Source organism: Uranotaenia lowii, chromosome 3 (assembly GCF_029784155.1).
Source record: "Uranotaenia lowii strain MFRU-FL chromosome 3, ASM2978415v1, whole genome shotgun sequence".
Taxonomy (NCBI): Eukaryota; Metazoa; Arthropoda; class Insecta; order Diptera; family Culicidae; genus Uranotaenia; species Uranotaenia lowii.
Window position 1 is genome coordinate 336,597,125 of NC_073693.1, and position 27,923 is coordinate 336,625,047.

General features: G+C 35.5%; 2 protein-coding genes across 2 annotated transcripts in view; both read left to right on the top strand.

Moving 5' to 3' along the window:
• Positions 1 to 27,923, top strand: part of LOC129755610 (uncharacterized) — a 143,660-nt gene that overhangs the window by 91,232 nt on the left and 24,505 nt on the right. Inside the window, exon 3 of the mRNA XM_055752197.1 lies at positions 11,921 to 12,006. The gene's annotated coding sequence lies outside the window, so the exon portion shown is untranslated. The remainder of the gene's footprint in view (positions 1 to 11,920; positions 12,007 to 27,923) is intronic.
• On the top strand, positions 570 to 5,348 carry LOC129753858 (uncharacterized). Its single transcript, XM_055749708.1, has one exon. The coding sequence runs from the start codon at positions 570 to 572 to the stop codon at positions 5,346 to 5,348; it is 4,779 nt and encodes a 1,592-aa protein (XP_055605683.1).

Sequence of the window (27,923 nt, forward strand, 5' to 3'; positions counted from 1 at the left end):
TCTTTCGCCGGAAACGGTTCCAAGTGAAAAGTTAGCACAATTGGTGCATGTTTCGGATATTTTTTAATCATCGAATATTGTCCGTCGGCCATTGCTGTAGGCCATAGAAGATCAATTTGGAGCTCACTATTAACCCTTCAAATCCCAGTAGCACAAAAAGTGCCTAATTCAAAAATATTTTTGAAAGTTTTTTTATTTTTGAATTTTTGCGAATCGATTGCGATTATCGATTTTTCGGGTAATTTAACCCTCTCAGTACCACTGGAAAATATTTGAAAACAAAAAAAAAATATTTTTTCGGTATTTTGCGGTTTTTTTTGAATTTTTTCCGCTAAGCGATGAAGAAAGAAGTGGAGTTTAAGAAAAACTTGGTGATTTATCGCCAGGCTCGAGATTCAATGGAACGAGCCATGAATTTCATGCAAAATTTCGATCCGAATACGCAAGTTGAGCAAGCTTTAGCTAGAAAAAATGCTCTTGAGAGTAATTATAAGAAATTTTGCCAAGCCTCATTGAATCTTGAGAGCCTTGAGGAGGGGGAAAATACTGAGATAGATTTCCCCAAGGATATGGCTGCTTTTGAGGAGGATTACTTCACGCTTAAAGCGTTTTACGCATCGCTAGAGGTACCCCGCACGCCAGCACCATTGTCAGGTTCATCGGGTCATTCTTTTCGGGCTCTGAAGTTGCCGGATATTAAACTGCCGGAATTCAGTGGCAGTATTTTACGGTGGTTTTCGTACTACGACACGTACGACTCGTTAGTACATAACAACGCAGAGTTATCAGATGTGCAGAAGTTTCACTACCTCAAGTCGACTCTTCGAGGAGAGGCATTGAAACTTGTTGAGAAAATGTCTGTAACGGGTAACAATTATTCAGTGGCGCTGAAAATGTTGACTGATCGGTATCAGAACTTGAACATCCTGGTACGCAGTCACATTGAGGCGTTGTTCAAAGTGGAAAAGGTGCGCAAGGAATGTCCACGGGAATTGACAAGTTTGGTCGGCGACTTCGAGAACAACTTAGGAGTTTTGGAGAAGCAGGGCGAGAACACGAAAGGCTGGAGTTCACTTCTGGTGCACATGGTGTCAGCGCGGCTGGATCACAACACGCTTCGCGAGTGGCAGCGAGCAGCGGATAAAAAAAAGATGCCGACGTACGACGAGCTGATCAAGTTTATCCGTGAGTACGTGATGGAGCTAGAGACGTTGCAGTCCGATCGACCAGTGCGTGACTCCAGACCCAATCTCCAGAGCGTGAATGCTGCTACCGACGTCAAATCCAACGACAACTGTGCGGCGTGCGGGAAGGGACATCGTTTGTATTTCTGCGAGCAGTTCAAAAACATGCCGGTTACTCAACGTGCTGCGATCGTGAAAAAATCTGGATTGTGTGTCAACTGCCTCTTTGGAAAGCATTCGTTCGCTACCTGCAAGTACGGAGCCTGCCGAGTATGCGGAACCAAGCATCACACGCTACTACACAATCCAGATGTGGATAAAGCAAGAGGATCCGGCACAAATCAAGTTCCGAAGCAGCCTTCCGTTTCCAATTTCGCTGGTGTCGATAGTTCGCTTCCTGTTCCTGTTCCTCTCAGCCTCTCCGTCAATACGCACTCGGGGACCAAACGTCTCGACCTCTCCCCTTCGAACCAAGTATTTCTCGCCACTGCTGTTGTCAAAGTCCTCGGTCCAAAGGGTACTTCGTTCCTCGCTCGAGTTCTGCTTGATAGCGCTTCGCAGCCGAATCTCATGACTGAAAGGTTTCGTCGTCTTCTAAATTCGCGGAAGACTCCTGGTAACACAGAGATCGCTGGCATTGGTGGAAATATTTCTGCAGTGTCGCTGTTTTCGACTGTCGCTACGGTTGCCTCACGGTTCAACAACTTCCGAGTTCCGCTGGAGTTTATTGTGATGGATAAAGTGACTAGCGATCTTCCAACTTGCACCATCGATGTCAACGACTGGGCCATCCCGGAGAATATTCGTCTCGCCGATCCATCGTTTGTTACGCGTGGTCCCATCGATATGGTGATTGGTGCACGGGTTTTCTTCGAGCTCTTGCGAAGCGGTCACTCCAAACTTGGCGACGGAAAACCAATGCTCCAGAATTCGGTGTTTGGTTGGCTCGTATCCGGTTTTCACGACAGCGGTTCCAATGCTGATGAAGTTCGGGTCCATTGTAACCTGTCGACGTTCCACGATCTTGAGCAGAGCGTTAGCAGATTTTGGGAGCTTGAAATGTGCCAGACAAATTCTACGTTGTCAGTTGAGGAGCGCCTTTGTGAGAACCACTTCGAATCAACAACTCGCAGGGATGATTCCGGACGTTACATCGTTAGCCTGCCCAAAAAACCGGAACTTATCGGTCAGCTGGGAAATTCGCGTGCTATCGCCACTCGTCGATTCTACTGCCTCGAAAAACGTCTTGAGCAGAATTCCGATCTCAAGGCACAATATTCTTCGTTTATGTCCGAATATCTTGCGCTTGGACATATGAATTTGGTTGATGCTGTCGAGGATGCTCCGGGTCGCCATTTCTATTTGCCACATCATGCTGTTTTCAAGCCGGACAGTTCTTCTACGAAGCTGCGAGTAGTGTTCGACGGTTCCTGCAAAACCACTTCGGGTTTTAGCCTCAACGATTTGCTGCTGAAGGGTCCAACTGTTCAGGATGACATGATTTCGATCATTCTACGGTTTCGGATGCATCCTGTTGTCGTAACAGCTGACGTGACGAAAATGTACCGCCAAATCTGGGTAGCAGAGGAAGATCGGGCTTATCAGCGGATTCTCTGGCGTGAATCTTCTTCGGAACCACTTCGTACGTACGAGCTCACGACGGTCACCTATGGCACCACCACCGCACCGTACCTAGCAACACGATGTCTGCAGCAAATAGCCGACGATGAAGCCCAGAATTTTCCGAAAGCAGTTCCCGTAGTCAAACAAGGTTTCTACGTTGACGACGTTATGCGTGGGTTCGATACAGTGGAGGAAGCAGTCACAGCTACACGAGAAACGTCTCTGATGCTGAATTCCTGTGGTTTTCCTCTCTGTAAATACGCATCCAATGTTCCAGAAGTAGTTGAGCAGTTTCCAGCAGAGCTTCGAGAACAGGCCTCCGTTTTGGAACTTGATCGTTCGTCTCCAATCAAAGCACTCGGCTTATTTTGGAAGCTTACCTCCGATGAGCTTCTGTTCAAAGTTCCTGAATGGCCAGACGTCCCTTCGACCAAGCGAAATATCCTGTCGCATATCTGCAGCTTGTTCGATCCGCTTGGGTTAGTTGGTCCGGTGATTGTTCGTGCGAAAATGCTGATCCAGCTCCTTTGGGAAATGCAGTTAGGCTGGGATGATCCGGTTCCCACAAGTATTTCCGACCAGTGGATGGAGATATCATCGCAGCTCCCGATTTTGTCGCAGCTTTCGATTCCTCGCTTCGTGTTGACGGAGAAGCTAGCCACTTTAGAGCTTCATGGGTTTGTTGATGCTTCGCTGCGTGCATACGGTGCCTGCATCTACCTTCGTTCGATATCCGCATCGGGTGCAGTCACTGTCCGCCTGATGACAGCAAAATCCAGGGTTGCCCCAACTGAGAAGCGTAGACCTACCCTCGCACGTCTGGAGTTGTGTGCTAGTCTTCGTTTGGCCAATCTACAGAATCAACTGCTGGAGAGCCTTCAACTCCAATGTCCCCGGTTTCTGTGGTCGGATTCTACAATCACACTGCACTGGATTTCGCGTGATCCATCGAATTGGAATTCCTTCGTTGCCAATCGGGTTTCGCAGATTCAGCAGTTAACTGAGACCGCTACGTGGCTGCATGTGCCTACTGAAGACAATCCGGCTGACCACATTTCGCGTGGTTTGACTCCAGAATCCATCGTTGGCAATGAATTGTGGTGGAATGGTCCAAAATGGCTGCTTCGTCCTCCTCAACATTGGCCTGCGTCCGCGTATTCCTGGAAAACCCAGCCGCCGCCAGAAGTAGACACCGAGAAAAGGAAATCCGTTCCTATTTCCGCAGTTTGCACTCACCAAGAGTCCTGGACCCGAGAAACGTTGGGCTATTTTGATAGCTACTACCGCCTACTTCGAATCATCGCCCTTTGCAAGCGTTCCATGAACAACTGTAAGTTATTGGAACATGCACGCACCGTGGGATTTCTGGTACCCTCCGAGATTCGTTCGGCAGAGCTGTCACTTCTGCAATGCGTGCAGCTCGAAGAGTTCGCTGAAGATCACAAACGTTTACGGCAAGGCTCGACCGTTTCACAGAAATCTCCGTTGCTGAAACTTCGCCTGTTCATGGACCAAAATGAACAGTTGATTCGTGTGGGAGGTCGCCTCAAGAACGCTCCAATTCCATTCGACCGAAAATATCCGTTTCTCATTCCGAAGAAGCATTTCATCACGGATCTTATCTTCCTCGACGCCCATGAAGAAACGCTTCACGCTGGACCTTCGCATCTATTGGCAGCAGTTCGTCGTCGTTACTGGCCAATAGATGGTCCAAATAAAGCCCGTAATACAGTCCACCAATGCATCGTCTGTTTCCGCAACAAACCGAGATTCGCTCAGCAAGTTATGGCACATCTTCCTGCTGTACGCGTTACACCATCGCTTCCATTCACCAGCACCGGAGTCGATTTCATGGGTCCAGTGTACTTGAAACCTCCTCGCAAACAGGGCCCAATCAAATCCTACATTTGCGTCTTCGTTTGCATGGTTACCAAGGCCGCACACCTCGAACTGGTAATGAGCCTTACATCCGACGCTTTCATCGCAGCGCTAAAACGGTTCTGCTCCCGGAGACGACGTCCATCAGAAATCTACTGCGACAACGCCACGAATTTCGTCGGCGCCAAGAACCAACTGGAAGAACTTCGTGTTCTCTTCCTGTCGCAACGGCATCAGTCCGAGATTGCCAGAACAACATCCCGAATGGGAATCGCTTTCCATTTTACCCCACCACGCTCACCCACCTTTGGAGGGTTGTGGGAAGCTTGCGTCAAGTCCGTGAAACATCACCTACATCGCGTGACTCTTGATGTCCTTCAGACGCAAGAGGAAATGACCACTACGGTCGCACAAATCGAAGCGTGCCTCAACTCCCGGCCGCTTACTCCCCGTTCCAACGATCCCACAGACCTCGAGGCCCTAACTCCAGGCCATTTCCTAATCGGTGGTCCAATCCTAGCTCTTCCCGAACCAAACCTTACCTCACTACCCTCCAATCACCTGTCCCGCTGGCAAGACCAACAGCGTGTTCTCCAAACGCTTTGGGATCGCTGGTACGTCGAATACTTGCCCACTCTACAGCGTCTCCAAAAATGGCGGTAAACACCCGAATCTAGCCGTCGGTGACATGGTTCTGGTCGAAGACAACAACTTGCCTCCTACGAAATGGCCCATCGCTCGAGTCCTGAAGACGATTGTTGGCGACGATGCGTGTGGCAGAGTTGCAGACGTGCTGTGTGATGGAAACCAAATCCGCCGTTGCTCAATCCGCAAAATGTGCCCTCTCCCACATTGCGAAGCCTCCACAGTCACGGAATCCGAGCGTCAGCCTTCCGCTCCGAGCTGCACTCCCCAACCATCTCCCACAATTGATCTTCAGGCTCCATCCATACTTCCGGCCGCTGCTCAACTTTTGGCTCCGAACAGCGAGATTGGTTCCGACGACGACAACGACGAGTAATCATCGTGGGTTCCATCGCAGTACACATCGTGATAGCCGTTCCTTCCAATCGAGATGCTGTTGAAATGAACAAGGGGGGCGGCATGTTCCGGCGCAGTCACAATGAACAGCGGTCCACAACAATAAATTACGATAAAATACGAAGACATCAATGAATTACAAACGAAATACGAAAAAACGCTATAAAATACGAATGTTAAGTGAAATAGTTATAAGGGAAGAAATATCTTGTAAATAGTACACATAAAACATGAATTTCACCGAACACAATTTCACACAACACACAACACAAAACATTGAATTGACAACACTGCACACTCACACCATATAGTTCTAAGAGTGAGAAAAATCTTGACGAAAAAGTGAATCGTGAATTCAAACAATAGCTCGTAAGTGACATGTATGTATTTATGCTTCAATAAAGATCACTTTTCAAAACCTATTCGCGCGAACGGACGTGTCTCCAACCGAAAATTTCGCTTCGCTTATCGGCCTTTGTTCTGCTCCGCCATCGCTGGTCAAGTTGATGACCAAAGTTGTTCCTGCTATTCCGAATCCTTCGACGCCGTTTGGGACCCAATTCCTGGGACAACAATAACGGAAGCCTGCGTCCGTACAATGACAATAGCTACACCCCCACCTTGTCGATCAAGTCGATCATTCCGTAAAATTTTAAAGAAAGCATTGCTTTTCAAGTTATTGTCTGGCTTTAAAAAAGTTTCAGTGATGGCAGCAATATGTATGTTTTGAGTTTTCAAAAATAAAAAGAATTCATCTTGGTTAGCCAGCAAAGATCTAGCGTTCCAATTCATAATATTTAAACATCTATTTGGATCCATGAGGGAATCGTAAAGTCATAATAATTTTGTTAGCATAATTAAAAGAAGTTTGAAAAGCTTCAAACATTGAATTTGCTTTCAACATAAGTTGGATCATTTCCATTAAATTTTGATGCAAAAATTTTAATTTTTCCTCAGTTATCTCACCCAAATCAACAAAATTGTTAGGATCAGAAAATGAAGGAGAAGAACAAGTATTTGAATTTCGGGGATTTTCCCAAGCCTTCGCATGAACGTTGAGACTTGGTTTATTCCCATTTTTATTAGTTAAACCTGAAGAGGGAAACCCATTTTCAACCACCTCTGAGAACGATAAACAACGAGTCTGGGGCGCAGATTCAGCACAGGTAACATTAAAATCACTTCGGGTATTACCCAGACGTGATTCCAATGTAGACCGAGGCTGAATGCGAACAGGCAGGTTGTTTGCCGGCCCGACGTGTGAAGACGAAAAAGAGGAAGGAGGAGAAGAAACTTTTCTGGAAACTTTGGGATTTTTCCTAGAAGCAATAATTTTTGCCCTGATGGGACAGTCTAGAGAATTCGAGGAATGATTACCTGCGCAATTCGCACACTTAAAAAATTCTGTTTTTGGCTTATCACCACCAAAAAGGCATTTAGATTTTTCATGATCGAATGAGCCGCAAAACATGCATCTGGCATTCATTCTACAATTTTTAGTGCCGTGACAAAAAGCTTGACAACGACGACATTGCGTAATATTTTGTAAAAAATTGGTAGTAGATTTACGAAAAGGTTCAAATTTTACTCGACAATGAAACATAAGACGAGCCTTTTCCAGAATTTTTAAATTATTAACCTGATCCTTTTTAAAATGGATTAAATAAAGTTCAGGAGCAAAACCAACACTACTGGTATTATTCGTGTTGGTTCTTTTCCTCATTTGAATTACTTGAATTGGAGAAAAACCTAACAAAGAATTTAATTCATTTGTGATCTCATCCGGTGTCTGATCGCCGGTGAGACCCCGAAGTTCAACTTTAAAAGGACGATCACTTCTAGTGTCGAACGTAAAAAATTGGTGTTTTTTATTATTCAAATAAGTTAAAATTTTTTGAAATTCATTAAAAGATTCCGCCAATATACGAGCAGTTCCCCTTCGACCGATCTGAAAAGAAATCTTCACATCCTTGACGGAAGTGACGATTTCTTTTCGAAAGGCATTGAAGTTAGGAATCGTGACCGTTATTGGTGGAATCTTTACGTTTTTAAGAGTATAAGAAGAAGAAGTTTTCTTATTACTCTTATCAGAATTAAATATGAATATTTCCTCATCACCGATGTTATGAAGGACATCGAATGAATTGGAAATTTCAACTTTTTTGGGCGATGGACCTGAATTAGGTTCGGCAATCCGTTTCCTACCGGCCCTTGAGCCAGCCGATGACTTCCCCATGCTGGAAAGAAAAGAGAAAATATGAATAAAAGAAAATGAAAATTATTTTAGCACTGAAAAGTGCTGATTGAAATACAGGTAAGGAAAAAATAAATAATGTAAAATGTTCCTGCAGGTACACTGCAACGATACGATGCTCCGGCGTACGTGTTGACGGCTCAACGGTACAGATGGAAGTGAGAGCACGACATATGCAATCGATTTTGTTCGATATAAGTTCTCCCAGGGGGTTGTGAAGCTGCTAACTTGCTTGCTACAAATCGTTTGAAAATTTGGTAGTATTCCGACGTCATTTAGTAAATTCGGATAACGTTTCTTCAGATTTTTGAAAAACCTCATAAAAAGCATATCAATTGATTGTAGAAATTTTAATCAATCATTGGGTTATAAAGAGTGGGCAGATTTGACCGCTGCAAGCTTTGAATGGAAATTTAAAATTCTTAAATTTTTACACCTCCCATAACTTTTTTCGGTTGGTTTTGCTCCCAGAAAAAATAATAATAATTTTGGAAGCGATCCATCCAGTCCTGAATTAGCGCAACGAGTTTTAATTTTGTATGGTAATTTGTATGGAGAAACAAATTTTTTCATTCAAAAATCGACAGAGATGTTCTGAAAGTTTCAAAAAATATAACTTTGAATGAAAAATGTTCCTTGGTTCTTGCAGTACATTTCATGTGAATAAAACACCAACCTAAATTGTACCCCAGAAAAGATATTCAATAATAAATAAAATTTTTGCTTTCATAACTCATTTAATTAATTATATCGTTTTTTAACTGCTTGTTTGAAAGCTGTGTAACAGTAGGATGAAATTAAAAAATCTGAACAAACTGCTTTGCATTGCTAGAGAATTTAAGGATTTATAATGCCTTTGCAAAAACTTTTCATGCAATTATTAACAGCTCTAGCGAGTAAAGTCTGCCATTTTTTAATACTTTTCAATGGATTCAGATTTTTTATTTTGAAATGGTTATAACTTTTTCCATGAAATTCTTAGCTGCTTTTCATGTAAGCAAAAAATGAAGCTTAAGAATAGTCAAAACCAAAAGTTAAAGACCAACTTCATTTTAAGCTTATTTGAATTTTCTGGATGATTTAATGTGCAAAATTTTTTCATTCCATACCAATTTTTATACAGAATTGAAACGCGTTAAGCTAACTCAGGAACAAAGCAAATCATCTCAAATTTTACACTGATTCTTGGTGACCCAAAAGGCATCGAAAAAACCTATGGAGCAAAAAGTAATTTTTTGCAGCGGTCCAATGTTTAAATTTGATTGAGAAGTTTTGTTTTCTAATTTCAAAACTTATAAAATAATTTTTATACGCCAGGCAGTACTCAACAGATGTGGGAATTTCAATATGATGCCTATTTTTGGAGGTTTTCTGTTAAAAGTTTCCTATTGGTCATTTGCTAAGTCAATAAGATTTAAATTTTAAATAATCAAAATTTTGAATAAATTTCTTAAACAATTAATCTGAAACATGAATATCGGTTGAGATATGTAACCAAGGGAACGAAATCAATTTACTAATCAAAACGATCGAAAACAAATTTAGCGAACGGAAAAGGGAAGGTGAATCAAGGAAATTTCAAAATGAAGGTTTTTATCACCTTTCCCCAAGACCGCAAGTAATTTTGATTACAGCGAAAAATTTTAAAGAAATTATCTATTTGTATACTTTTTCCAATTCTATAAAACATTAGTTTATTTTCAAGTTTTTTTTAAAAAAAGCTTTTACTAAATTGAATTTGATATATTTTTTTAAATCTAAACGTTTTTTCAGATTTTTATAACTGTGTTAAACCTTTCTTGAAACTTCGTTCAGAAATATTTGTATTTCCATATTTTCAAAAACTTTTGAATTTTAACATTTTTGGATAATTCATCATCATCATTAAAATATTTTTCCTGAATCAAATAAAGTTGAATAAACAACTTCAGAACCAGTTTTTTCCATTCCTGTGGATTTGTAGATCAGTTAATGGGTTTCACTCAAAGTTAATCGAATCAGAATCAAAAAATCAATCAAAACTCATCAAAGCCGATGATTTTCGGCGTGCATCATGGTGCTCCATTCGTTCCAGAATACAATAATATTCCAACTTTAAGATATAACAGAGAAATTTGTCGAAAATATATACTTAAATTTTTTTGAAAGTTCTAGGATAATTTTGAATATTAAAATGAAATGTAATCAATTCCTTGATACAGAGGGCGAACGACAAGGAAAATCCTTTTAAAACATATAAAAATAAAATAGAATATGTAGAACATTTCAGAAAGCTTACTGGAAAAAACTCGATTTGGAACTTTGATTCTGATTTATTTTGAATCGTTTCAGTAAAATTTATGATTTTTTCAAGTTTGTGTGATGGTCTGGAGTAAAATAATGGATTTATTAGGAATCAATTTGATACTTTAGTGTGCATATTGGTATTGTTATTATCTCTAGCTAAATTTGAATTTCAAAAGAACTCCCCCCCCCTCCCCTCCGATGGACAGATCCTTCGCACGGGCCTGGGTGGGAGCTGTAATAAACGAATTTTAAATGTTTTGCGACATTTAAGTTTACGAGATTCTCATGTTCGATTATTTAGCAGGACAGGCGATCGGAATGAAGTGAAATTTGGTATCCGAGGATTTTTTGCGTCAGAGATGGTTTGTATAATACTTTCAAGAATCTTACTTTTTATGTAAGGGGGGGGGGGGGGGGGGGGGTTGTACTCCATTTACCCGAAAACCATTGCCCAGAATGAAAAATCCCCAGAATTCCAATCGCCAGAAAGAACCATTCCCCAGAATTTTTTTCCCCAGACGAACCATTCCCCAGAAAAATTTTCGCCAGAATGTACCATTTCCCAGAAATTTTTTCACCAGAATGAACCATGTACCAGAATTTTTTTCGCCAGAAGAACCATTTCCCAGAAAATTGAAAACATTTATCTTTACTAGAAATTATTTAAAAAAAAGGGATTGTTACAAAAAATGGGGTTTCAAAACTTTATTCTTTTGCGGTAAAGCCGCAACCAACGAGGATGAAGAGGCTGAGGCGGCACAAAGCCGCCGAAGCTCCCAAATCCGAGGAGGCCGCCGACCCGCCGTCGGAAGCGGCGGCCCTAAGATATTGGTCTAGGTCTGCCGGGGCTTCCTAGGTCTGCGTGAAAGCTAGGGGTGATCCCTTAGCCTACGTCTTTCAAGTTCGAACGCGCAGCGTGAGGAGTCGGATACCAAAACGGTTTTTTAAAGGACCATGGTAAGCATTGAATCAATTAAAGTACCCAAACCATAAACAAAACACAATATTGGTTCTAAAATAAATTTAGTTGAAAAATTTCAAAGTCGTAGTTTCATTTAAAAAATCATTTTGAAAAAATTAATTTCGAATCATATGAAATATACAAGAATTCATTAGAAAAAAAAACAAATAAAAATGCTAGGGGAAAAAATCTGGGATTTGTGCCATTCTGGTAAATGTTCCATTCTGGGGAAAAAAATTCTGGGAAATAGTCCATTCTGGGAAAAAAATTTCTGGTAAATGGTGCATTCTGGGGAATTTTTTTCTGGGAAATGGTTCATTCTGGGGTTTGATTTCGGGTATTTGTCATTCTGGGAAAAAATCATTCTGGGCAATGGTTTTCGGGTAAATGGGATACAATCGTAAGGGGGTTTTTTTTTATAAAATATCAACTTAAAATGGGACACAAATTGAACAATTTTAACAGAATTTCCATTAAAATTGATTCACGAGCACGATGAAGCTCAGTACATATAGAGAAGTTAAACATTTAAAACGATTTATAAATTTAAAGATAAAACGAAGTTTCGCGGGTAAGCTAGTTGAAATATAATTTTTCATAAAGGGTACCTACTGAAGTGAAGTAAACATTACACGTAATGTAATAGCTAGTAGACAATCTTCTAAAGTAGATGAGTTTTCTATCTTTTTCCAGAATTTGGGTTCATCAACCTTGCCGGAGATCGTTCTAGTCGCCAGGGACGACCTGCATCCAATCAATCGACGACGACTGCCGTTCAGGTAATTTGCGATGCGTAGATTTCCTTTCACCTAAAACAATATTCCGGGATGATCTAAATCCAATATAGCTCGTCTAAACGAGAGTGGATAAGGGTAGATGGGTAGAGGGGATAAATTTCTTTCCCGGGTCTCTGGTAACGAATCCATTTCCTCCGAAATCGGTGCAAATATCGAGCTCTGATACTATCTTTGGATGATTTGAATCGAACCGTCTCGTTTTTAGTTGGAAAAGGCCAAAGGAAATGGGGAGGGGAGTTTGGAGGAGCAGTGAATCTACTTCTATTCAGATAAGCATCATTGAACGGCTTTATTTTTGCTATGCCAAGAGAAGAGGCCGGCTTTCTTGCTTGACAAATCGAAATCGGGGCGTGTCGGTGTGCCTTTGGGGCAGGCCGGTCTTCCGACATTTTCTTGAGTTACACGATGTAGTAATTCAAAACGGTTGGCTCGAAAGGCATTTCAAACTGTAACCAGATCGGTGAGGTAATTGAGATAGAGAAATACTCTAGCAGCTGTTTATTTGTCATTTGAATTGCTTCCTACATCTTGTTAGTACCTACAAATGAAATAAGTTGGGATCATGTACTAATCATGTATTAATATTTTAAGCAATCATTTTCAATAGTAAGCGACTTATTTTTCAAATTAAGAATAAATGAAAAACATAAAAAAAAGTTCTTTTAATTTGAGCAATTCTCACCAAAATTAAGTGACAACCTAGAAAAACGATTTTTTTCTATCATAATTCACGTTAAGTTAAATTTCATATTTTTCTCATCAGGGTGAACAAAACTACTTCTAAAAATTTATTAAAAGCATCAAAGATGAGATTGATCTGTGGCCGGCCTGAGATATGAGCTTTTTTTTTATTCGAAATAATAAATTCCCACTGATACAAGTAAATGGCTCTCTTAAAAGGAATATTCTTCCACTGAGATTCATTTTAACAAATATTGTTATTTCCTTCATTACATAAATATTGATTCTCAGTAAAAAGAATATTGAAAATCATTAAAGTACACCTGATATGCACTTAAAATATGCATAGCTGATTATGCTTACTGCTTACATTCATGCTTGTCTACACCTGCAAGAAAAATTTATATCAGCTCGGAAAGTTCAGTATTGTAAACCCATTCGAAACAGCTGCGTTTTCAGTATCTAATTTAACGTTTTTCCAATTTTAATTTCAAAACCTTACACAATTAAAAGCCACAAGCTTGTTATGAGCTTCCAATAAAGACAAGTGTCGCCAAGCTTAATAGGATTTGGCTTATAATGTATTTTAAATATTTTGTTGCAAAACCTAAATAGATTTTTTTTAAACTCTCTCATGTACCTCTTTCATCTCCTTTAGATGCTGAATTTTTATTTCAAAGTTATCAAGTTTTTACTTCTTTGAACAGGTCTTTGAAACGCTAAATATTTTTTGTTGCCTTTTTTTACATAAAGATATAGTGATCGGTCGATTTGGGAGATCATTTATTATGGCTCTTAGATAGGCTGTTTATAGGTACCTATCGAATCAGCTTGACGAGTTTCTGTGTATTTGTGTGGATTAGTGTGAATTTTTGTACCGTTTGTTCTCGACGTTTTTACGAAACTGGGCTGCACAATTATATTGATTTTCATTATTGAAAAAATGAATTTTTTTCTTCAATCTATCACACTGATGTAGGGGTGTGGTGCTTTCGACATGATGACAATCGTGACAATTCTGATTATTTGATTATTTCATTAGAACTTTTATTTTCATTTCATTTGTTTTCAGCCAAGCCAGCCAAGGGGTACTGTCCCGAAGTTGAATGAGTCAATCATAGCGACTTGATTCTCACATTGTATGCTACGATAGCGATTGCAAGTCGCATCTTTCCTCTGAGAAGAGGAAAACGATACGGAAACCGGACGATGTTCACTATCTCATCATTTCACATGCCGTTCGTGCTCAGGAAGCTTTTTCCTGAGAACGAACGTCAGGAAAAATTTGGACAAATGCTACTCATTCGTCCCGAGAGTTATTTTACGAAAAATGTGCAAACAGTTCTTACATGAGAGCAGACATTTCAGTGCCGTTTCATAAATGGAATGCGACACTTGACTTAATCTATAAAAATCTAAATAATTCTTAACGTTTTTCCAGTCCAATGTACAGCTCAAATATTGATTCCAGACAAAACCTTCAAGTTTGTTGCTTTAGTGTACAGAAAACAGGTGGATTTTCAGTGGCAAGAAAAATACAAGTTTTTGAAACTCATTGTTATTTTTCTGAAATTTTTTTTTGATATTCTAGAAGGAGCCCTAAAAACTGATTCTACTTGTTTTTTTTTACAGATTTGTAAAAGAGAAAGTCATAGTGAAATAAAATTTAAATTCATCAAAGACTTTCACCTTTAATTTAATATTTTTTCGTAATTACAAAACGTCGAAGATTCATCTGGCATCTAGAATCGAGCATTGTTTGATAAAGTTAAGGCCCACGCAAAATGCACTCAAATGCAAAATGGTCAATAAACTCTCAGGCTAAAAAATTCAATGATGTTTTTATTAAACTTGACAGATTTTAAAAAATCATCAAAAACAACACATTTGACAAAGATGAGAAAAATTGTCAAAAAAATATGAGATTTACAAATTTCTAGAAATCGACTAAATTAAAAAATTATGAAAAATGACAAAATCGACAAAAATTGAAAAAAAAAAATATTACGGAATTGACTAAATTAACAATAGAAAAAATTGAGAAAAAAAACGAACCGACAAAATGACCGATGACCTGGCATGGAAAAATTATACAAATTAACAAAAAGAAAAAAAAACTGGCAAAAAATAAAAAGATACAATTTGAAAATTTGACCAAATTGACATGCTTGAAAAATAAGAACAATTTGACGAACATTACAAACTGATAAAAAAAAAATTGAAAGAATTCACAAAAATGACCAAAATGACAAAAATGACAAAAATGACAAAAATGACAAAAATGACAAAAATGACAAAAATGACAAAAATGACAAAAATGACAAAAATGACAAAAATGACAAAAATGACAAAAATGACAAAAATGACAAAAATGACAAAAATGACAAAAATGACAAAAATGACAAAAATGACAAAAATGACAAAAATGACAAAAATGACAAAAATGACAAAAATGACAAAAATGACAAAAATGACAAAAATGACAAAAATGACAAAAATGACAAAAATGACAAAAATGACAAAAATGACAAAAATGACAAAAATGACAAAAATGAAAAAAATGACAAAAATGACAAAAATGACAAAAATGACAAAAATGACAAAAATGACAAAAATGACAAAAATGACAAAAATGACAAAAATGACAAAAATTACAAAAATTACAAAAATTACAAAAATGACAAAAATGACAAAAATGACAAAAATGACAAAAATGTCGATTTTGTCGATTTTGTCCGTTTTGTCAATTTTGTCATTTTTGTCTATTTTGTCAATTTTGTCAATTTTGTCAATTTTGTCAATTTTGTCAATTTTGTCAATTTTGTCAATTTTGTTAATTTTGTCAATTTTGTCAATTTTGTCAATTTTGTCAATTTTGTCAACTATGTCAATTTTGTCAATTTTGTCAATTTTTTCCAACTTGTCGATTTTGTCAATTTGTCAATTTTTACAAATTTTGTCAATTTTTTCAATTTTGTCAATTTTGTCAATTTTGTCAATTTTGTCAATTTTGTCAATTTTGTCAATTTTGTCAATTTTGTCAATTTTGTCAATTTTGTCAATTTTGTCAATTTTGTCAATTTTGTCAATTTTGTCAATTTTGTCAATTTTGTCAATTTTGTCAATTTTGTCAATTTTGTCAATTTTGTCAATTTTGTCAATTTTGTCAATTTTGTCAATTTTGTCAATTTTGTCAATTTTGTCAATTTTGTCAATTTTGTCAATTTTGTCAATTTTGTCAATTTTGTCAATTTTGTCAATTTTGTCAATTTTGTCAATTTTGTCAATTTTGTCAATTTTGTAATATTTGTCAATTTTGTCAATTTTGTCACTTTTGTCAATTTTGTCAATTTTGTCAATTTTGTGAATTTTGTCAATTTTGTCAATTTTGTCAATTTTGTCACTTTTGTCAATTTTGTCAATTTTGTCAATTTTGTCAATTTTGTCAATTTTGTCAATTTTGTCAATGTTGTCAATTTTGTCAATTTTGTCAATTTTGTCAATTTTGTCAATTTTGTCAATTTTGTCAATTTTGTCAATTTTGTCAATTTTGTCAATTTTGTCAATTTTGTCAATTTTGTCAATTTTGTCAATTTTGTCAATTTTGTCAATTTTGTCAATTTTGTCAATGTTGTCAATTTTGTCAATTTTGTCAATTTTGTCAATTTTGTCAATTTTGTCAATTTTGTCAATTTTGTCAATTTTGTCAATTTTGTCAATTTTGTCAATTTTGTCAATTTTGTCAATTTTGTCAATTTTGTCAATTTTGTCAATTTTGTCAATTTTGTCAATTTTGTCAATTTTGTCAATTTTGTCAATTTTGTCAATTTTGTCAATTTTGTCAATTTTGTCAATTTTGTCAATTTTGTCAATTTTGTCAATTTTGTCAATTTTATCAAATTTGTCAATTTTGTCAATTTTGTCAATTTTGTCAATTTTGTCAATTTTGTCAATTTTGTCAATTTTGTCAATTTTGTCAATTTTGTCAATTTTGTCAATTTTGTCAATTTTGTCAATTTTGTCAATTTTGTCAATTTTGTCAATTTTGTCAATTTTGTCAATTTTGTCAATTTTGTCAATTTTGTCAACTTTGTCAATTTTGTCAATTTTGTCAGTTTTGTCAATTTTGTCAGTTTTGTCAATTTTGTCAATTTTGTGAATTTTGTCAATTTTGTCAATTTTGTCAATTTTGTCAACTTTGTCAATTTTGTCAATTTTGTCAATTTTGTCAATTTTGTCAATTTTGACAATTTTGTCAATTTTGTCAATTTTGTCAATTTTGTCAATTTTGTCAATTTTGTCAATTTTGTCAATTTTGTCAATTTTGTCAATTTTGTCAATTTTGTCAATTTTGTCAATTTTGTCAATTTTGTCAATTTTGTCAATTTTGTCAATTTTGTCAATTTTGTCAATTTTGTCAATTTTGTCAATTTTGTCAATTTTGTCAATTTTGTCAATTTTGTCAATTTTGTCAATTTTGTCAATTTTGTCAATTTTGTCAATTTTGTTAATTTTGTCAATTTTGTCAATTTTGTCAATTTCGTCAATTTCGTCAATTTTGTCAATTTTGTCAATTTTGTCAATTTTGTCAATTTTGTCAATTTTGTCAATTTTGTCAATTTTGTCAATTTTGTCAATTTTGTCAATTTTGTCAATTTTGTCAATTTTGTCAATTTTGTCAATTTTGTCAATTTTGTCAATTTTGTCAATTTTGTCAATTTTGTCAATTTTGTCAATTTTGTCAATTTTGTCAATTTTGTCAATTTTGTCAATTTTGTCAATTTTGTCAATTTTGTCAATTTTGTCAATTTTGTCAATTTTGTCAATTTTTTCAATTTTGTCAGTTTCGTCTATTATGTCATTATTTTTTATTTGTAAGTTTTTATGTCATTTATGATTTTTTTTAAATTTGTATCTTTTTGCCGATTAAGCTTATTTCTACATTTTTTTTTGTTTTGTTTCAATTTCTTCAAATTTGTCAATTTAAAAAAACTGTGCAGTTTACAAAACTGATAAAATTGAAATAAAATTTTAAAATGACATACTTGTCAATAATATTTCAATAGGTAAAAATTACAAAATTGAAAACTTTACTTAAGACAAAAAATTTTAATCGGCAGAATGAGATTATTGTCAAAACTTGCAACATTGCCAAATTATCAAAATATTAAAAATCACTTGATAATTCGATTGATTATTGGACCCTACTTTACCCTGAATGGTTGCATTTTACCCAATTATGTTTTCAATATAGGGGAGGAGCGGAATATTTGCGCCAATTAAGCAAAAAACTGATTTAATCAAACATTACATCGAATATGTGTACAAAAACTATATACACATAAGCAGACATCTCTTCTCCATACATTGGAGTATTTTTTTTTGTTGAAATCTCCTTCCGTTTTTGAGAAATTGATTTTTTTATAATTGTTGTCAAAATTGACGATTTTCAAACTGTGCGGGCTAAACGCGCCTATTTATGTTTAAGGTAAAATTTCTGTTTTTTGGCAAAAGCAAAAGCTGAAGTTTTATAAAAATCTATGTCTTTTATAACTTTATGGAATAAACAAAATTTACGGTAGCCATCATATGGAGGAATTTGATTCCTAAGATAAATTTAATCATATCTGTTTTGAGATCTTCAATTTGCTCTTAAGATGTTAATTAGAGCTTAGATTTAAAGTTTTAATGATAAAAATCATATAATTATTCTATTTAAATTTTTATTTAAGGGTAGCGGCATTTTACAAACATGATGGGGGCATACAAAAACACTCTCTTATTCCACTTTCCCATCATTATGAAACCATCAGAAAAGCTGAAAATTGTTTTACTTTTATGGTTCATTTGAATAAGAAACAAAAACCATCCAACTTTTTGTTTTGAGCTTCTTTTCGTATAATTTTTAAAAGGCAAATATTACATCAAAATGTATCAAAGCTTGTATGAATTTTTAATTTTTTTTTTAGTTTGTTAATTCATAAATTTTTTTTTTGCCTTATGTTCAAAGCGTATCACCCTCGAAATGCATTGATTAGATATGTTGTCTTGTCAGCCATTTCGTCAAACGGCCGTAGGTGCATTTCATTTCGGAGATCAATCCGGACAAACGTCATTGATGGACAAACGAAATGATTTGAAGTACAAGACTGGCCATCTTTTTCCAATTGTGTTCTTAATTTTTATTTTAAGGGTACCATAAACCGTAATTCTTAAAAGAGTTCATTAAGATGATACCTATTTAAAAAAAATCATAGAAACGGGATCATACAGGATATTCCAGGATCCAGTAATTTAATAAGTATCAATTAGTCTCAATTAAAGTTATTTATATGAAATTATTGATAATTATCATATACTTTTATCCGACATACAATTTCAAATTTTTATATTTCCAAATAATTTTAGATTTACTGCGTTAGAAATTCTTTAATCATAATTTGATGATTCAGAATTAAGAAAACTACCTTTTTTTCTTAATGATTTATTAATTGATGATGATCCACACATAATTAACAAACTGTTAGAAAGTCTACAATTCATTGTCGAGAGTATTAAATCGGTTTTTTTTATTTATGAACTATTGAAGATTCAATAGTAAAAAACATGTTTAAAAGTATGTATTTTCTAGGCATATTTAGCATTTTAACCAATTTCTTATGACAAATTCTACCGTTGAAATACCGAGATAAAATACTGGCCATTTTTTTTAAGTTGCCTCAATATTGTAAATAATGTTTTCTCAAAACCTTTTGAACGTAGAGAAAAATAAAGTGCTACAAGTTAAAACAAGATACCTATTTCATATAATTAAACAAGTTTGAATTTGTAAAAATCGGATCAGAGGTTGGCATGTAATAGTTGTTTGAATTTCAACCATCTTTGAAGTTTAAATAATCTTTTTTAACGTCAGGCTCTTACGTGTTATTTGGAAAAATAGTCTTCGAAATTGAACTTCATTGAATCATAGCACTTTTTAGCATATTTATGGTAATCGTATTTTTTCTTCGAACATGTTTGTCAACATGTTTGAATTATCTGGAAAATTTAAGATATTTTCACCTTCGTCACGTCCTAGCTAGAGGCAACATCTTCCACTCACTTCCTGGAAGGCCATCACACATGATTTGATATGAAGACAAACCGGTGTAGAAACGCACGGCTGATGATTTTCCCATGAGAAGGAAATGAAGAACTCGCTCACACGAGCTGATGGGGTTCCGGTTAATTCTGGTGCTGCTGCGGGATTCGTGCGTGCGTGCTGCCAGGTGGAGTTGTGGGTGGGTTGCCGAATTTCAGGCGTTCATGTTTGTTTGTTGGCAGCCAGCAGACCGACGTTTTGCTGCTGCTATCTCTGGCACTAGGGACCAGATTCGGAAGAACAAATCCAACAGGAGGGAGAAAAAAATTACTATCAGCAAGCAACCATCGAGCTGAAGCTCGATAAGTGGCACACGGACGACTCGCATTCGTCTCCCTTCTAAGGAGGTATTAGGACACGGTTGATGGACTGACTCAACTGATCTGCAAAATCATAGTATTAGTAGTCATGATTTTCATTTCCTTTGTCGCTCGAGATTCTTTTTTGATTTTTTGGAAGAGACAAGCACCAGTTTGCTTCTGCAAGAACGGAGATGAAATTTCTGCTTGAATTAGACATACAAATTGTGTTTCTTTTATGCCGTAATAATCAAGCAAATTAGCATCGGCCAAGTTTAAAGATCAACTTCGATATTGGTAGAGAAAGGGTGCTATTTAGGGGCCATTTGATAGGTAAGTTTTCAGCAGCCGCGTGCCTCGCCAATTTCGGCTCATTAATTAGCACGTTAGCTGGGGTGGAAAATTAATCCCGTTACTGGGGCTACTTCATTTTACAGGTGTATAAACTTTGATTGGAGGATATTTAATCGCCTTCTTTTCTGCCTGGGTTGTAGTTTAATTAGTGAATGGTATTTTGTGTCGAGATAACACCCCCTCAGAAGGCAACAACGGTTGTTCGAATTCAACCGACCTCAGGCTGAATTCCGGGCCTGAGAACGAACATAACTCCTGCTAGAGGGGTTTGGCGCAATTGGTTCGGTGATAAGCAAACGAGAAGCTCGGATGATTCTTCCTGATTTTGGGCATCTAATCGTTCAAAAACACAATGAACGGAAGAACGATGCCTTGTGATTGCTTCAAAGCGGATTAGGATACAAGGGTCCAATTATTCACAAACGCTCAACAACAGGTAAGAAGCTTACGCTCGAGATGAGGGTTCAATTTGAGATGTTTCTCAATTTCAAATATAGCATAATTTGAAAATGGTAATTTTTTCTTCAAACAGTGAAATTGGGAGAATTATAACAATTATAAAGAATAGTTTTATAGTTGAAAAATATAAATCCTCGTGTAAATTACGTACTATACTATAGTATACTATACTATACTATACTATACTATACTATACTATACTATACTATACTATACTATACTATACTATACTATAATCTAGCTACTATACTATACTATAGCTCAAGTCTTGCTCACGAAGGAAAATTTTCGCAAACTTTTAGCTGATATTCAACTATTTCTGTGGTGGGTAAGAATACAATCAAACAATTTTTTCGCTACAAATAGGAATGATTTGTTCGAAATTACATTTTAAAACTCGATCGTTGTGTAATCTTAGGTAGTTAAGTATGAACTTAGTACCAAAAGACGTTCCCACAAAACAGTTTCATGGAGTGACGACATTTCCATGTGATCTGCACATACATAGTTTAATTTATTGTTTGACACGTTGGGAAAATATTGTTCCCCAACAATGCATATCTGAACTTACCACCATTTAGCGGGAGGTTGCTTGAGAACAGGGGCCAAATGTTATCCGCCAGTCCCCGCGAGAAGGAATAGGGACAGAAAGATAGCGAAGAGTGACTGTTGACAACCAGAAAGTGCCACCAAGTAATTCCACAACGTACCTACTAACCAAGATACTGCCAAACTACTTCTGCTTGCTTTGGCACGAGACAAGCAATGCTGCTAAAGTTTAGACCGTTTTGGATAATTAGCACCTTAATATTTCAGAATAAAAAAAAGTTGTGCAGTGTTTAAACTTTTGGTTAACACTAATTCGAATTCGTAACAATAAATGATTGCTTACAGTCAATTTTACCAATGTTTTCGAAACTAGCAACACTGCATGTTGCATTTAACACAACATGCCATGGGCTATCATCATCAGCGGCACATTTGCGAGATGCAGCGTCGCGAATGTTGATAAGTTGTGGGTGCGACAACTTTAGAGCGGCACACGTCGTGTAACCAGTTGTCGGTACTTAACTCAGCTTCTCGAGCAAACAGAGTTTACAAACTCGCGAAGGTTTGCAAATTTCTTCAAGGCAGACATTTGAAAATGGCATTTGCTCGCCAGTACATATCTCAATTGAATTGCCAAAATTAAACTGATGAACTAACAAATCTACTGGTTAAAAATACCAGAATCAAATTACATCAAATATTCAAAGAATAATTAATTCCTTAAACATTACGAACAAAGCAAGATCAAATATTTTTGTCACATTCATGCGTTAGTTGTTGTTCGATTTGGGCTTTAACTTATTCTATTAGTTTCAGTATTAATAAAATTGTCCTGTAACGGTGTTAAATCTGACTTCTTCTCAGAAATGCCTGAATAGCTGTTCACGAATTTATTTTCAGAATATTCTGTATGCATGACAAAAGGTTTTTATAAAATATTCATAGCAAAAAGTTGTATCAATTGTCCGCAGTAATTATATTTCTCGCGTGAGCTTTCATTACGTCGTATGAAACAAAATATAAACAAACAGTTTTATGAAAAAAAAATACAAAAACTGACATAAACTAGTGGCAACTTCTTTCCATTTAGAATATTTGTAGCCTGGACAACATATTCTATATGTGAAATACAAATTTTGAAGTTGTTTTGATAACTTTTGCAGCAGTTTTCTGTGAATTCCTAAGATGTTTTATACGACGTAATGAAAGCTGAGATCGTGAGCTGAATAGCTGGTACTGAGGCAATGAGACACGTGATTTCTGATGAACGACAAAACTTATGAAAAACCCTATTTTAAACAAATTCCATCGGTTGAATCATGTAACTTTTCTGATGAAGATTGAAGTATGTATTTGCTGATTGATTTGTAAAAAAATATGTGATTTGCCAAGGCTATGCTCCTGTAGAAAAAAACAACAATTTTCAAAACAAAAACTTTGATTTCAGCTGTTTTAATAGCTAAAAAAAAATACTCTAAGTAGTTGAAGTTCAATCTCATGATGGTTTTGCTTAGATTTTGTCAAATTTTGCCAGCAGACATTCCAGTAGAAACGTTTTTAGAGGCACAAAAATAATCAAGTTTTCTAAATTTTGAAACAGCTGAGTCTACAAAAGTTCTAAGTGCAAAAGAAAAGCATTGACCCAAAAACTAAAGAAAATTGAAGGAGGAGGATGCAGCCACCCAAAGTACAAATTTGACGAAATATAAGTGGGAAAATCGAATCAATACCAAGATTGCCGACCGATGGGAAATACTAAGAATAAAGCATAAAAATTTCTTACAAAAAATGATCAATATGCTTTTTTTACATTTTTCATGAATTATCATAAGATTACTTTTATTTTCTTCATAGACAATTTTTCAATCAAACAAATGGTTTTTCAGATACACGCATTCCTAACTGTCCCATTTCTTTAATAACTTAGCTATAGAAAGAAGTTTTTTTTTACTTTTGAATGATGTTCACATGAAAAATTCCAAAAAAAAATGAATGCATAAATCCATCGTAGCCTGAACAGATTAAATTTCTAAAAATCTGCTTTTCAATAAATAAAATTATAACAGATAAAGCCCTTAAGTTTAAATCTTAAAATATATCACTTAATTTAGAATGGAAACGCAAGTGAGTTAAATATGGACATATGTATGTCCTATACGACAAAGCAGAGAAAATTTATGTGACTCTGTTGAATAACTATCAAATTAAAAAAAAAATTCTTATTTCAGAACCGATTGTTTGATTGATTCATTGGGTCCAAGCGTATATGCATTTTTCCTTGAATATATAAAGAAAAATAGAGTTAAATTTGCATTGTAAAAATCGACAGTTTTCATACATGACAAGTGCTTTTTGGAAACACTTCAAATTGTACTGTCTCATATCTGCAAGTTTGGCCAATTGCAAAACATTTTTTAACATGATTTTACTTCAAACTGATTCAAACTGATTCGAAGGGCTGTTTGAAAATGGTTATTGAAAATCTTCTTCGACGTTTTTTTTTGTATTTCTACAGCTCATTTTCTCAGCTTAAAAAATACACCATCTATAGCTTTTCGGGCACTGGAAGGTAGAATATCAGGAAAATATTCCAAAAATTGTTTTAATTTACCCTATTGACTGGTGTTCAAAATTCTTTTTCCATAATGTACAATATGAAATGAATTCCACTATGAGAAGCTTCTATATCAATTTAAAAATTTATTTAACCTCGATGCGGGTAAATCTGCCTTCCTCCTTCAAACAGTTGGGGACGGAATAGGAAAAGATGGACGGGCCCCCAAATAAGTTTTTTTTGTATGAAAAGACAACTTTAAAAACAGAAGGACCATATTCTATAAAAGAGGGTTTTGCGAACGAATTGTTGACACAACTCGAAAGTTTATCAAATAAATGTGACAAATGTTTCATGGAAGTTCGTGAGCCTTTCTCATTTTGGAATTAGGAGATGGTGGAGAATCCATAGGAGTAAACTATAAATTTTGTCATTATTTAAGTAACCATGGAGCTTTAAAAACAGAATTCAAATTTCAGATCTTGAAAAATAAAGTTTGGTGATGAAGTTTCGTTAAATATTATTTTAGAGAACAAGAGATCAAAAATGATTAAAAAAAATCGAAACAGAAACATGGAAATATGATTAAAATAAGATCTGAGTGAAAAAAAAGAATTTGATGAAGAGGTTTGATATGGATCTGAAACATAAATCTGCTTATTCCTATATAAGTTTTATGATGTGAGCATGGCCGTAGGAACGGGGAGGGGGTGGGGGTTTGTAGTTAAACCCCCCCCTCCCCCCATGAGTGTCCAAAAAGCAAGCGAGATATGCTACTCTACATTCAAAATTTTAAATTTATAATCAAATTATGATAATAGAGCAAAGATATTCAAGAGTAATTATCTGGACTAAAAACTAATGCAAAAACCTCAAAAACTCATCCCAAGTTCAAAATTCTGCTACAGTTTTTCAAAATTTTCTCGCTTGTTCACAGAATAAGATTGTCAGATTTTATTCAGCACGTATCCCAACCAGACAAATACGGGCTGTTTTATATAAAAACCTGGCAAAATCCGGGTAGTTGATTTCAAAATTGTCGACCAAAACCCAGGCAATACCGGGCAATTGGTAAATTTAGAATAAAGAACTTAAAAAAAACCTTTCATGACTATTTTATTGAAACTTGCTGAAAAATTTTGGACTAATAAATAAAAAAAATTTCAACAAAATTTGTTTTTTTTTTTTGTATTTGATTAAATAATGAGAATGAGAACAAACCCGGGCAAAATCCGGGCTTTTTGAATGAAATCCGGGCAACCATATCATAGAAATTCTTTTAAATATCCGGGCCAATCCGGTTTAAACCGGGTAATCTGGCAACCTTATCGTAGAAATTCAGGTCAGAATATTAAATTTGAAATTATACTTATTTTAGAGGTTCTGGTTTCATATTCCCATAATCAAAATTTTTTTTTTAAGAAAATAATTTCTGATTCGCTATCAAGTTTAGAACTCTTGAATTTCAGTTCATTTTGGTAATAGTTTTCCGAATATTAAAAAAAAGAATAATTTGGTTTTATTCAAATTCGAAGTTCTTAAACTTTATTCTAAAACAAAATATAAACATTTAAAGCTTCTAAGTGGCGATCGAAAATTTAAAACTCAGATTCAGATTCACATTTCAAATCAGATTCCGAAAACAGATTAGAAATAAATAATTGAAATAATGAATTAAGATTAAACCAGTGATTAAACAGAATGAGGGCTCTTGAACTTGGCTCATAAAATTCTTATCTGGAATCAAGATTTGGAAATCGTATTTTTGTACCTTTCAGAAATCGTCTAGAAATTCGAAAACAGATTCAAAGTTCAATTTTCAGTTTTTGAATTCAGATTTAAAATAAAAAAAAATGATCAGCTTGTTAGTGAGTTTTTCAATCAACATAAATTTATTGTGAAATTCAAGAGAACATGAACTTAAAAATCTGCTTGTCAATTCAATTTCAAGATTTCAAATTTTTGATCAGAATTAGTTCGTACACACAATGAGGCTGAAAATCACAAATATGAAGAAGATTTTTTGTTAATTTTCTAAATTTTGATTCATGCAAAATATCCAAATTGTATTTTAAAAAAATCATCCACAGAATTTTTATTATGGAACGGATTCTTTACGAAGAATATTTTCTGTTGAAACATTTACCTGATCTTCTCCTAAAAATTCTGCACAAAATTCTTTATTTTCTCGGTCTATTGGTTTAACATAAAAAATATTACTGTTTTTTAAGCCAACCTTCAAACTAAAATCATAAATTTAGTTCAAGTTAGCATCAAGCAAATTTGATCCAATTTTTTTTATCTTTAACTGTTTATTGTTAAATTTGTCATCAAAAGTTAGAATCTTGGAATTTGCAAAAGAGTTTAGAAGATTGGGCTAGTTTGATTTGAGTATAGAATAAGTTTTTTTTAAGAAATTGAAGGTTACCCTGAAATGAACTTATTTTTCCTTATATCAAATAACTTCCATCTACAAGACTTTTAAACAAATTCAAAAATTTCAATCATCGACAAAAGCAAATTTAATATTTTGTTTCTAGACGTTTCATTAAAAAAAAATGATGATCTAAAGTAACTTTTCTTTAAAGGTTTTTTAATGGCACTTTACCATCCTTGTGGCATTCGTGTCTTCTCTCAAGTAACGATTTCATACGAAAACTATTTAATAATGACTACTTTGAAATGAATAATCAAGGCCAAATGCAATTTTAAGGTGATAAAGTGAAAAAAGCGGTGATGTAATAGAAAATGCTGAGAAAAATATAAGTTTTAGGAGTTAAAAAGGTGCGGGAGGTGGATTATAAGTGCCTAGCGCAGCCAAAAAAAGATTAAGAAGGCTGAAGCAACGCGGAATCGAAGTGTTTTCTCCTGCAGTGAATAGGGAGTTCTAAAATGGGTTGGAAAGAAGTAAGTGGAAGAGAGAAAGAGACTGAGAAAATGCAGTGGAAAGCGGGAATCGACCAAGAGAAAAGTGGTTTATGGTCGACCGGCCGAATCAGAAAGAAGTGGGCGAAAGAGAATGTGTGGAGGGAAAACCCAGCTTGCTTCGATCGAAGAAGTTTAGTGAAAATCGGCCGAGAGAAGAATGGTGTGGGAAAACGGTGATTCGGGTGGGTGGGAATAGAGTGAGGAGAGGTGGAATTTAAAAGAGCGCCTTATTAGATCTGAGAGAGCCAGCAGATTGCGACCGGGTGAGGAGAGTGGTGAAAATAAAATCTGTCCCTGGAGATGAAGTTTGGTGAAAAATTCTAATTGGTTGGGTTAAGAGTTGGGAATCTACTGTAGAAAGGGAAAATGTGCAAAACGAGGAAAATAGCATCAAGTGGGAATATTCGGAACAAGGTTCTTTAGGTTCGATAAGTCGATTGGGGGAAAACAACTTGGGCTACTTCGAGTACAAAAAAAATAATCCAAAAAAGAAAAAGTGAGGTTATTAGGTAATATCAGATGGAAATAGATATGATTATGATACTGAATAAGGTCAGTCACAGCTAAAGGTAAGCTTAAAGTTTTTCTTGAGGTAATATGGGTGTAAAGGTAAGGTTATTCTGTTGTATAACTATTTAATTGATTGTTTATATTATATAAGACCGTTCAATCTGTTGCCAGCTGGGGAGGTATCTACACGCATGCGGAATACCTGTCGTAGATTCATAACACTGAGAATGTTATGAATTTTATACGGTTGCGAAACTGTTTGCTCGTTCTACAAATAAGACATACACATACACGAAATACATTCATTACATGACAGTTCACACGAAGCCATGGTGTCGGGTATGTGTTAATTTGCATTGGAGATTCGTCAAACTTATAATCTAAAGAATGCAATTTAGCGCATACGTTGGCGAAACTGCGGTGA